This window comes from Dromiciops gliroides, chromosome 1 (assembly GCF_019393635.1).
Source record: "Dromiciops gliroides isolate mDroGli1 chromosome 1, mDroGli1.pri, whole genome shotgun sequence".
NCBI classification, from domain to species: Eukaryota; Metazoa; Chordata; class Mammalia; order Microbiotheria; family Microbiotheriidae; genus Dromiciops; species Dromiciops gliroides.
In genome coordinates, this window is record NC_057861.1 from 421,198,714 (window position 1) to 421,212,068 (window position 13,355).

A 13,355-nucleotide genomic window follows, 5' to 3' on the forward strand; every position below is an offset into this window, starting at 1 on the left:
CCTAAAAACAAAATAAAATAATAAAATAAAACAAAATGGGCTTTTATGAGAAAAGTATATGAGCCATTCAGTGCCTGACCTTTCTGTTATCCTTTATTGTTGCTGCTGAGAGGCATTTTTACTCTTAGGTTCTTTTTTAAAAAATAAATTTTTATTACTATCCTTTATTTTGATACCACCTAAATTTCTCTCACTATCTTCTCACCCCTCCTGTAGAGTCATCTTTTATAATAAAGAATTTTTTTAAAAAAAAAAGAAAAAATAAAAGGGAAAAATCATCAAAACCATTCAATATATGAAAAAAAAATCTGCCAATATATTCAGTGTTCCACACCTGTGGCCCCATTTATGTAGGGGGAGATGATTGTTGTTTTTTTAATATCTCTTCAGGGAGGTCAAGCTTGTCCTCTATAATTCTGTAACATTCATTTTCACTTGTTTTGTGGTGGTTGTTCTCTCCTTTTTCATTGCTATAATCATAGTGTGTATTGTTACCCTGGCTCTGCTTACTTCAATTTGCATCATTTCATGTAAGTCTCTGCTTCTCTGTATTTATCCTTTCTTACACTCCAGTAATATTCTATTTCATTTATGTACCACTTCTTTCTTGGCTCTTAGCTCTGCTCTCCTTAGTTGTGGACCTCCAGATGAGTAAAATGTGTATTAGGTGATGTTAAATATTACTTTAAATCACAAGGTTATAAGTGATCTAGATAAATCAGTAAAATACCCAGGTTTTGGACCTTAACTAATGCACCCCCAGCCTCCTTTTAAACGATGACAATAACAGGAAACTCACTATACGCTAAGGAATACTGTTTCATTGTGGGGCAGGGGGGAGCAGTTCTAATTGTTTAAAAAAAAAAATCCTTACATTGAGCCATAACCTTAATCCACAATTCTTGCCAAGTGAATGGGCTGAATTCCTGATCCATATGATAGTTCTTTAACAATCACATTCCTTCTTCATGGAGTTGTAAGTAGGAAAATTTGTTCCTGGTGCTGGTACACCAACTCAGCCTGGGACAAGTAGCATGCAAGGATCCTGCAGAGACCTGTGCTTGGGATGTAACTATGGGGCATGTAGAGTAAAGTAGGAAAGGAGCTCATCAGCCCTTCTCACCATGTTAACTCACTGATTCTACTAATTATTCTAACTAGATGCCAAGTTCTGTTGTTTCTAAGCTACTAAAGAACTGTAATTGCTCTCAGTGCTCTCTCAATTCAGAATTACCATAAGCAAAGCCCTGATTGCCTCACCATAGTTTTAGTTCCATATTTGCCTCTAGCAGAAGTACCCAAATCTTCAGTCAGCTCCCATTTTTTTTTTTAACCAATGAGAAAAGTTTTATTTCTAGGTCCTTACAGAATTTTAAAGTGGAAAGGAACCTCTGTCAACATGTAGTCATAGATCTGGGATTGGAAGTGACTCCAAAGGCCATCTAGTTGAACCCTTTTACAGATAAGGAAACCAAGAAGGGGTTAAGTGACTTGCTTAAAATGATTTTCATAGGGGCAGTTGGGTAGCACAGTGGATGGAGCTCTAGGCCTAGATTCAAGAAGACCTGAGTTCAAATCTAGCTTCAGACACTTCCTAGTTATGTGACACTTGAAAAGTCATTTAATTTTTGTCTGCCTCAGTTTCCTTAACTGTAAATAGAGACAGTAATAACATTTACCTCTCAGGATGATTGTAAGGATCAAATGAGATAATAATTATATTTGTAAAGTACTTAGCACAGTGCCCAACACATTGTAGTCATTTAATAAACGGGTGTTCCTTCTAACCTCCCCCTTCTCTCTTAAGAGAGACAAAGTAGGGAAAGATCCAGGATAAAGCCATGATGGGACATTACAGAAGATAAGTCCTGGACATTTAGGGGCAATATAAGGCTACAAAGTCCCTAAATGACTGAAATGGAGTAGAAAACCACTCATTGAGAGGCAGGAGTATATTGAACTGGGTGTTAGAAGACGTAAGGTCAAATTCAAGTTCTGCCATTAACTTGTGGCATAACCTTAACTAGCTGTGCATCCTTGGCTAAGTTATTTCACCTCTCTTATCCTCAGGGTTATCCTCTGTAAACGGGATAGGTCTGAGTCAGCAGTCTATGACCTAATAAAAAGGTTTTTGTTTGCTTTTTTTAATAACTATTTCAATATGGTACATCTAGGTGGCTCAGTGTGGATAGAGCACCAGGTCTGAAGTCAGGAAGATCTGAATTCAAATCCAGACTCAGATACTTAATAGCTGTGTGACTTTGGAAAAGTCACTTAATCCTGTTTGCCTCAATTTCCTCACTGTAAAATGAGCTGAAGAAGGACATGGCAAACCACTCTAGTATCTTTGCCAAGAAAACCCCAAATGAGGTCACGAAGACTCAGATAGGACTGAAATGACTGAACAAAAATTTCAATATAGTTTCCTTTTGAATACCATACATTTTATTTTATACTTAAAAAAACATTATTCTGTAAAGGGGTCCATAGGCTTTGTCAAACTGCTAAAGGGGTATGACACCCCACCCAAAAGTTAAGCACTCCTGGCCTTAGTGATCTCTAGGGTCCCTACTATAATTTCTACAAAAGTCAATGGGAAGGGGCGGCTAGGTGGTACAGTGGATAGAGCACCAGCCCTGGATTCAGGAGGACCTGAGTTCAAATCTATCCTCAGACACTTGACACTTACTAGCTGTGTGATCCTGGGAAAGTCACTTAACCCCAATTGCCTCCAAAAAAAAAGTCAATGGGAAGGAAGGCAAGGCAGAACAATGACACACTTGCTATTTCACGATATTGTCTAATGCCATCCCTGTTGAGTCATTGAATTTTGCCAAGCCCCTCCATCTCTTGCTATTTGTGTGGACAGGATATCAAGCTTATGAAACTTATCAGAAATCATTTAAAATTGTGAATTCTATTTTAGATAGATGATAACATTAGTGAGCTCTGCAGATAGGGGTTATTGTGCTAATGACTGGGAAAGGCCCACAGTAGCTGTTCCAATTATTCAAATGAACAGGACTCCATTATCCATCTCTTTTGATAAGCAAAGCACTGCTCTAAAATTGTTTGAAACCACTGAAGCTTTACTGCCTGGAAAGTGTTATAGTCAGAAAACCAGGAGCCCTGCCTTCCTTACCGCTTTGGCTGCTATTCAGCCTTGGATAATGTGATTAAGAATTTTAAAGAGAAATTACTTTTAGGATGGATTAGGGAAGGAGACTTAACACTCTCCTCTTATTTAAGTTCCATATTTTAGTTTTGGGGGACTTTTTCCTGTGAAGGAAATATTAGCCTCTTAGAGAAAAATTCAGAAGGAAAAATGGTGAGATGTGTGTTGTTGTTGTTGTTTTTGTTTTTTTAAAGAGGGAACCAGTTCAGTCCTGAGCACATACCAGGCACTCAGTAAATATTTTTTTCCCCTCAAAATAAATTTTGTTGATGTTAATCTCCCAAGTTTCATGCCATCCCTGAAAATGGAACTCTCCCTTGTAACAAAGAAAAAGAATTAAGTAAAAAACAATGAACCAATACAGTGATCACCTCTAACGGGGCCTGCCAATATTCTGCACTCATTGACCGCTACCTCTCTGCTGAGAGAGAGATAGTTTTAATTATCTGTTACTCTGAGATCATTGTTATTTCATTTACTTGGAATTTAGTTCCTTTTTCAGATCTTTTCATTTATGTTGCTGTGGTAACTATATTTATTGTTGTGGTTCCCCTGCATTAGTTGAATGAATGGATCACACACATACATGTTTCAAGGTGCCAGACAGTGTGCCTTAGCAGGGACTATTTTTTCCTTTCTTGATATCTTTAGTGCTTAGAAACTGGTCTGTGGTAGGCAGTGGGAATTCAAATACAACTTGAGACAACCTCTTCCCTCAAGGATCTTATATTCAAATAGGGGAAGACAAAGCATTAGGGAAGTAATAGCCAGGGGAGGGAGCTTGGATCTGATGAGTCATGGCTGTTGATTTGATCAACAGGGCAGTAGACTGGCATGTCCTTTCCTGATGTTATGAGAGTATTGATGTGATTGGCAAATTAGGAAGGGGGAAAGTTGGGGAGACCAGCAAAAAAGGTGATGAATCCAACTTTGGACACGGTGAGATTAAGATGTCTAAAAAACATAACATTATCTCCAATTTATCTTGTATGTGTTTTATTTGTATATAGCTGTTTGCATTTTATCTCTTCAATTCAGCTGTAAGTTCCTTGAGAGTAGGGATTGTACTGGGTGGAGGCCTCTGCGTGGTAAAGTAGATAGAGCTTAGGTCCCAGAGTAAGGAGGACTTGAGTTTATATCTGGCCTTAGTCACTTATTTGCTGTGTGATCCCAGATAAGTCATTTAACCTCTGTCTACCTCAGTTTTCTCAATGGTAAAATGGGGATCATAATAGCACTTACCTCCCAGGGTTGATGTGAAAATCAAATGAGATAATATTTACCAAGCACTTAGCACAGTGTCTGGCACATAGTATGTACTTAATAAATGCTTATTCCCTTCCCTTCTTTTGCCTTTCTCCTTATCTTCAGTGCTTAGCACAATGTCTGGTACGTAGGAAACACCTAATAAGTGTTGGTTGACTTGATTAGGCTCTTCTCTGGGTTTCTAAAAAATGAAACAGTCCATGCATTCAAAGAACTTATAATCTATGAGTAGAAACTTACATTTATAAAGTATAATTATATTCAAAAGACATACAAAGTAATTACAAAGTATTTTCCCATGTGGTGAGTGCCATCCATTGAAGAATACTCATAATGATCTGGTGGCAGTAGCAAATCTGTCTCTTGATCTGGTGATAAGAGAACCACGTCTTTTTGGCACCATTAGCTGAATACAAGATAAAATAATGATACCATGATGCCCCAACCCCCTTTTTTTCTCCCACTTATGGTAGGTACTCTTGGTGTCTTGTAAGTGAGAACATAATAGATCACATTTAGAGGGCATTTTGAGGTTTTCATGATGTTCTATTTACAACAATCCTATGGAAATAAAAAATACAGAGGAAAAAATAATGCTCTTCTTTTATAGCAACATAGTGTGATACATTGAAAAGGGCACTGGATATGGAGTCAGAGGACCAGGGTTCAAATTCCAGCTAGCCATGTTACCTTGAGCACATCACTAAACCTCTTGGGCCTCAGTTTCCTCTGTTAAAGGTGGGTTGTAGGGGCAGCTAGGTGGCGCAGTGGATAGAGCACTGGCCCTGGAGTCAGGAGTACCTGGGTTCAAATCCGGCCTCAGACACTTAACACTTACCAGCTGTGTGACCCTGGGCAAGTCACTTAACCCCAATTGCCTCACTAAAAAAAGAAAAGAAAAGAAAAGAAAGGTGGGTTGTAGATGACCTCTGAAACCCCTTTATAGCTCTTAATCTATTGTTCTTGATGAGAAAACTGAGTCTCAGAAGGTTAAGGGATTTGCCCATGGTTATATAGCTAGTGACTTTAAAGTCATAGTCATAGATTTAGAGCCAGAAGGGACTTTGGGAGTTACCTAGCTCAGTCCCTCCATTTTCTAGATGAGTAAACTGAGGTTCATTAAGCAGAAGTGACTTGCCCATGTTCACACAAATAGTAAATGACTGAGTGGGCTCCCAAGCTCTCTAATTCCCTATTCAGCACTCTATCCACTGCATCAGGAGCATTAGAGTCAAGAATCAAATTTAGGCCTCATGGCTCCAGATCCCCTTTCACTTTCCAGTCTAACCCATTTTAGCAAAATAGAAAAAAAAAAGTGTATCATCTGATTAACTTATTTTCATTTGTTTGGGGCACAGTGGGAGGGAAGGAAAATTGAATGAGATATGAGACAAAATAATATCATGTTTTCTCCCTTGGTATCAACTGATACAACATCTAGTTAATTTTTTCCATGGAAATATGAACACCCACCCAAAGGGTCCCCTATAAATTCTAGAATATCATGGATAGAAGGAATATTAGAGATCATTTTCCAGATAAGTGAATTGAGGCCAGTTATGGGGAAGTGACTTACTCCATGTAACCCAGCCAGTTAGTGGCAGAACCACATCTTAAACCCAGGCCTGATGATGGCAACCCCAGTGATCGTCATACTACAGGGTAGTTATTTTTCTTGTTTTAACTTTTCTTTGTTCTTGAAATATTTAATCTGTCTTGGTTCTTGGCACAGTATGAAAAAGAATCCTTTAAAATGAATCAGAAGTCTTCTTGGCTTATGCTAAATTTGTGAATGAATGAAGGGTAGTGGGAATGTGATTTTAAAGGTCAGCTTATTATGGTTCCCAGTCGTGGCATCATCCCATCACATCACTTTTAAATGTTTGACATTTTATTCACTCATATCCATTGAATGACTGCATCTGGATAATTTCTTCCATTCTTGACGAACATGATTAAGTATGTCTTTGGGGATTCTTGGATGAAAGTCAATCATGTGATGAGCCTAAAGCTTTAGTGCTTCTGAGCTCCATTGGTCTATAGTGGGTGGGTAACTGTCAATTCTCTATTTAGAAGCTGGGTCATCTGTGGTTCCTATCTGATAGTGCAGAGGTGATGGTTGTATGCCTGTATCACCATTGTAGAGCAGTCTTCCTTGGGAAAAACAAGAGAAAGAAGATGGTCTTGAAAATGAATAGCAATGCTTACATAGCCAGGAAAAAGAATGGCACAACCATAGTCACACCTGGCAACAGCCATTCTAAAACTCTTTTTCAAAAACAAATAAGGATGAGCTCAGAAAATGCTCCATTCAGAAGACATAGATGAACTGATGCAAGGTGAAGTAAAGAAGACCAAAAAAACAATCAACCTAACTATAGCAATGTAGATGGAAACAATATCAACAGCAACAATAAAACATGAAATTGAATGCTATATAACTATAATGATCAAGTGTAGCAGTCAGGAAGAAAGAAGAAAAGACATCTCCCTTTCTTCTTTGAGGAAGTAGGAAACTATCAATTCAGAACATTACTTATACTTTCACATTCAGTCGAAGTATTGCTTGACTTTGCTAAATTATTTTTTTCTCTTTCTTTTTTTTCTTCTTTGTCACAAAGGATGGCTCTCTGTAGAGAAGAAAGAGGAACTGTAAAACCAAAAGATAACCAAAAAGTTTTGAGAAAAAAAATATCCCAACCATACAAAGCACACAGTAATGATAGCAGCTCATATTTACATAAGACCCTAAACATATTATCTCATTTGATCTCAACAATATCCATGTCAGCTGGGTGCTATTATCTTTATCCCCATTTTTCAGATGAGAAAACTAGGACTCAGAGACATGAAGTGACTCATCAATGAGTAGATAGCTAAGAAACATCAGGCAGAATTTGAATCTAGGGCTTCCTAACTCCAAGCTCAACTCCTCTCTATTCACCATACCATTCCGCTTCTAGCCAGCTCTCAATCCTTTTAACTATGGTTGGCACCCAGGCCAACTTAAAACTTAAAATCTACTAAACAGAAACCCTGAAGTTAACTGCCCAACATCCTTAAACAAAGCTGGAGAACTATTTACAGCTGCTTTCTCTTCTAGATCAAAGTATTCAAATCCTTAGCATCTTCTCTATCTTAAAAAGAATATTAGAGGGGCAGCTAGGTGGTGAAGTGGATAAAGCACTGGCCCTGGATTCAGGAGGACCTGAGTTCAAATTCAACCTCAGATGCTTGACACTAGCTGTGTGACCCTGGGAAAGTTACTTAACCTTCATTGTCCCGCAAAAAAAAAAAAGAATATTAGAGTATAGTCCTAATGAGGAAATGGTGTGGGTGTGACATCAGGACTAAAATGAGGTTGCTATTATAACATCCTAAGAAAGTGGCAAGCATGTGTTTACTTTTAAAACATTGTAATCATCAAAATATGGACTGCTGTCAGAAGTACAGGTAGCATGAAATCTATTGGAAAATAGCATTATGCATAGTTACACACTGAAGAATTGATACACAAAGTGGCCATGTTAAAATGTTACCACTGTGAACATTGACACATATATCATGTATATATAACACACATACACATGTGTACATATGTATGTGTGTATATGTGTATATATATATGTATAAACTTTAAACTCACATAAATAAGTATTATTGAATTTTCTTTAACCATAATTGTTCTTTACATAATATTTGCCTGGGTTCTCTTCTTCCTAGTCTTCCTACAGGGCTAGTTTCACTACCTTGACAACTAAAGATGTGCCTATAGGCCATGCTTATATCTGATAGCAAGCTATGGGGGGGTGGGGGGTGGAGGAGAAGTGAGAGCTCTTCTGAGGGTTGTCACTAAAGTTGGGGGATTTGAAGCTTCTTGAAGGCAGGGATTGCTTTGTCTTTGTATCCCCAGCTCCTACCAGGGTGCCTGGCACATTGTCAGCATTTAATCAATGTTTGATGACTGAGATGAAGGAAGAAAACCCATAATGCGTATTATTTGTAATAGTCTGGGCAGACATTCTCTAATGCTCTTGTTAGGTTCTGTGATTACATAGCAGGTTATTGGAGGCAGGAGGATCAGAGAAAGCCTCCTGGGGCAACCTAAGGTAACATTGTATAGTGCAAAGATCTGTAGTCTGAATGTTTAGGTTCAGGACTAGGTCTGCTACTTATTGACTGAATTACCTTGGGCAAATCACTCTACCTCTGTGAGCTTCAATTTCTTCATCTTCAGAATGAGAAGGGTGGGCTAGATGAATCCAGAGGTATCTTTCAGAATGAGTGCCTATGGTCATTTCCCCAGCGAGATAATAATTACTGAGGAAGTAGGCTGAAAATAATTTTGATTCAGGTGATTAGTCAAGTATTTATTAAGTACCTATTGTGTACCAGACACTATGCTAGGACCTGGGGATATAAAAAATGAAACAATATCTAGAGCAATGTGTTTACATTCAAATAGAGGAGATAACAATATCTATGATATCTATACATCATTTCTATATGCATATATATATATATATATATATATGTAGAGAGAGGGACTGAGAAAGATGGAGAGGGAGAGAGAGGGAGAGAGAGAGGGAGAGAGAGAGAGAGAGAGAGAGAGAGAGAAGGGAGGGAGGGATGGAGGCAGGCAGATAGGTGGCAAAGTGAACAGGGTACTGGGCCCGGAATAGGGAAGATTCATCTTCCTGAGTTCAAATTTGGCCTTAGACACTAGCTGTGTTACTTCACCCTGTTTGCCTCAGTTTCCTCATATGTAAAATGAGCTGGAGAAAGAAATGGCAAAACACTCCAGGATCTTTGCCAATCCCACCTCCCCGCCCCCCCCCCCCAAACAAAAAGGGAATCATGAAGAGTTGCACACAACTGAAATGACTGAACAACAAGCATAAATACAAAGTGAAAACATATAATTATGCACAAAACAGTTAAATGCAGAGTGGTTTGGGAGGGAGGACACTAGCATCTGGAGAAACAGGAAAGGCTTATTCCTGCAGAAGATGGTGCTAGAGCTGTGTCTTGCAGGAAGAGAAGGGACCATGACTTCAGTCACTCTGGAAGGAGGTAGGCAACACTCAGGAATTTTGGCTACAAGTCCCATAGCTACTTGAATTTTAGATACTGGTCCTAGGGATTTCCAACCATGCCTTGGGAGGTTCCCACTGGCTAGGACAGGGCAGCCCTAGTTAGCATGCCATGTGTGCTTGTGTTTGTTTATTCACCAACTGACAGGCTGATTTCCCTTTGATATTAGTGTAAGTGCCATTTGTTTCTCTTGCTACCACTATACAGGACCTTGTACAGTCCCAAATGTTTTACATCAGTGAAAGTGAGAAAGAACTATAGGATACCGCAGAGTCAGAGGTTCAGTAAATTTCCTGATGGGCGACTCACTTAACTGGAAAATTCTCTTTTCCCTCAGATGGTTGGCTGTGACTATGAAATTGATTCCAATGCCACTGAAGATCGCTGTGGCGTGTGCCTGGGAGATGGCTCTGCGTGTCACACTGTGAAGAAGATGTTCAAACAGAAGGAAGGATTTGGTAAAAAAAAAAAAAAAAGAAAGAAAGAAAGAGAAAAAGAAAAGAAAAGAAAGAAAGGAGACAGAGAAAGACAGAAAGAGAAAGAGGAAAAAAAGGAAGGGAGGGAGGGGACTGGAGCAGAGTGGGGATAAAACTTAGTAGTTAACTGGTATCCCCCCTCCCCAACACAATCTGATTTACTAAGAATACTAACTAGGATATTCACCAGATTGTCATGAAGGCTCAGGGCCCAGATTAAGAGAAGAGTCTGCTATTTGAAATATTACTAAAAAGAGCCTGATAATATGGAAAATCTACAAGTAGTTTCTGCCCTCTTGTGGACACTTACTTTTCCTTCCTCAAACAGCTTTTATTTGCTTGGGTAAGTCACTTCACCATTTTGAGCCTTGGTTTCTTCATCTGTAAAACAAGGGAGTTAGACTACATCATTTCTACTGCCATTTATGGCTCTATGGTTTTATAATTCTATGATTTCTCTCAATTTCTTAGATTCCTACATATGAGGAAATGAAGTTAAATTCCATATTATTCAAAGCAACTTCACTCTTTAGTTGGTCAGATAACTTGTTGCTCTTTATTTTTTGTTTTGAAAAGGGGATATTCTGAAGCTGGTTAAATTCTCAATCCATGTTTTCTGATCCTTGAGTTTTGAAGTGTTTAGGCTTCATATTAGGATTAAATACCATTACTTTATTAGAGAATGGTCTTTGGATCTGATGTGGGATGGAATTTGGGGTCCAATTGATCATGAGGCATCCCAAAAGAATTACAAGACTCAGTGACTCAGTTTCCCAAGTTTTATAGCAATACTGTGGGTGACCACAAGGAGAGAACTAGAAGAGTGGAAAGGTATCTCTCCAATAAGGAAAGGAAAGACAGTTATATTTATAGTATAGATAAATTGATTATCAGTCTCATTATAATAATCTCCACCTTGGGGAGGTACAAGGGAGGGCTTGTCCTTCTCATTTTAATATTTTCCAACTTGGGGTGTTTCAGGGGAGGGCTTATCCTAATTTGGAGTTCCTGGAGTCCTAAAACAACTCCTGAGGCAGGTACCTTTTTCAGTGGAGGTGTGTTTTGGGGGTTTACACGTGGTAAGGTGAATCTGGGGACAAATTTGGCCTTTTCTGTGCATGTCTCTTTCTGATTCCCATGGCTAGTTTCAAAATATCTCCATTTTTCATTAGAATTTCTATACCCTTGTCATTTCCTTTATTGTCTTCAGGTCTCCATGGCTTAGGTGCCTCTGTTCCCGTTATGGGTACTGATTTATGTGGGTACGAGAACCTAGCATAAGTTATCCATTAATTGGCATCTGACTCCCTTTTAGACCTAATATCTGAATTAGAGTTTGAGTCTTAAGTTTTTCTATTAACCCCTTTTTGCCTCCTACATCAGATACATGAGGAATGTCCATGGGAAAACTGGATTTGAATTACTTCATTGACACATTCATTCTGGGTGAAACATAATCTTTGAATTACTTAATAGGAGTGCAAAAACCCAGCATATTTTAAGTATTTTATGATGGTTTAAATGTTTTTCAGTCCTTTCAAAAAGCCTCCATTGTATAACTATTTTCCTTTTTTTTTTTTTTGCATTGTGAATATAATGAAATGAATTACCAAAAGAGTTGATTTGGGGTTTCAAAAACAATTAACCTTTATTTTCTTTGGGATTCCTTCTCTGAAATTAAGACCTTTTGTAATAATTGAGGCAATCAGGCACAGAATGGATAGAGAATTATTCTTAGAGTTAGGAAGACCTGAATTATTTTCTTCCTCTTATATCTACTGACTGTGGGACCCTGGACAAGTCACCTGACCTCTCAATACCCCAGGGATCTCTAAAACTATAGGTTACAGGACAATTTCTAATCTGTATTGAAAGAGGGAGTCTTCTCAATGAGATTTAAGCCCCTCCCAACATTAGAGTCAAAACATTGAAAACCAAATTAACAATCTTAGAAGCCATGATTTTCATCCCTGCAAACCCTTGGGAAACTAGCCACGCTAGTGTCTGACTCAATGTTCTTAACAGCCTTTGACTTTTCTATAAGGATCTTTGATCTGCCTGGCTCTTTGGCCCTTCTTGGATTGGTGCCTTCATCGTGGTCAAGGCTTTTGTGCTTTGTGGTCCCCTTTTCAATTTCTTGTTCATTTGCCATGTAGAATACTCCAGACAGCTTTTTTCTTTTCACTGAGTCATGGATGCTTTAAGCCATTTCTGAACTTAATCATGTTGGCAGTCTTGCCCAAGTGAGCATAATAATGCACGGAGATCTTTTTATAAAGTGACTTGGAAATGGAGCACACATCCACCTTGGGCTCAAAATCCTTCATTCTGGCTGACGAGATTGATTACATTGCCAGATTGTCACTTCCTCTTAAGCTGAGTAAATACAGTCTTAAAATATTGGGTGTTACTATAGAAGCTGTGTACTTCAACCAACTCACCCTACACAGAAATGCAAACATATGAAAGGAAAAGCAATTTGTGTCTGTTGCAAAATAATGGGACTTTCCTAAACAAGAAGTTTGCTTATGAAATCATTGATACCAGAATTTCAATTGACTATGAGGGAAAATTGCCTTTCTTGAATCCCAAGAACACTGAAGTTCAATGCTACATATTTGGGTACTTAAGTATGGTCTTTTTTTTTTTTTTTGGAACAAACATTTATTTTGTTTTTTCCAGTTACATGTAAGGGTAGTTTTCAACATTCATTTTCATAAGATTTAGAGTTCCAAATTTTTCTCCCTCCCTCCCTTTCCTCCCCCCTCCACAAGACAGCAAACCAGGTTATATATGTACAATCCGTAAGTGCTCTTTTTTATCAGTTCTTTCTGGGGGGGTGGGAGATAGTATGCTTCATCATTAGTCCCTTGGGATTGTCTTGGATCATTGCATTGCTGAGAGTAGTTAAGTCATTCACAATTGCTCATTAAACAATACTGCTGTCACTATGCACAATGTCCTCCCAGCTCTGCTCACTTCACTATACATCAGTTCATGAGTCTTTCCAGGTTTCCCCAGGATAATCCTTTGTCATTTCCTATAGCACAAGACCATTCCACCACAATCATTTACCACAGCTTCTTCTGTCATTCCTCAATTGATGGACATTCCCTTGATTCTCAATTCTTAGCCATCACAAACAGTTGCTATATTTTTTGTACAATTTTTCCCCCTTTTCTCTTTTTCATGATTACTATTGTTAACTGTTTCCCTTCCATCCTCTTCCCATGATATTTATTCTATTATCCATCTTCTTTCATCCTATCCCTCTTCAAAAGGGATTGGCTTCTGACTGTCCCCTCCCCCAATCTGTCCTTCCTTCTTTTGCCCCCTCTCCCTTT

At 38.5% G+C, this 13,355-nt stretch overlaps 1 protein-coding gene across 1 annotated transcript in view; it reads left to right on the forward strand.

Moving 5' to 3' along the window:
- ADAMTS12 (ADAM metallopeptidase with thrombospondin type 1 motif 12) overlaps positions 1 to 13,355 on the forward strand; it is a 569,738-nt gene that overhangs the window by 419,054 nt on the left and 137,329 nt on the right. The window contains 1 exon segment of the mRNA XM_043975705.1: positions 9,873 to 9,993. Coding sequence (XP_043831640.1) covers positions 9,873 to 9,993 — 121 coding nt within the window.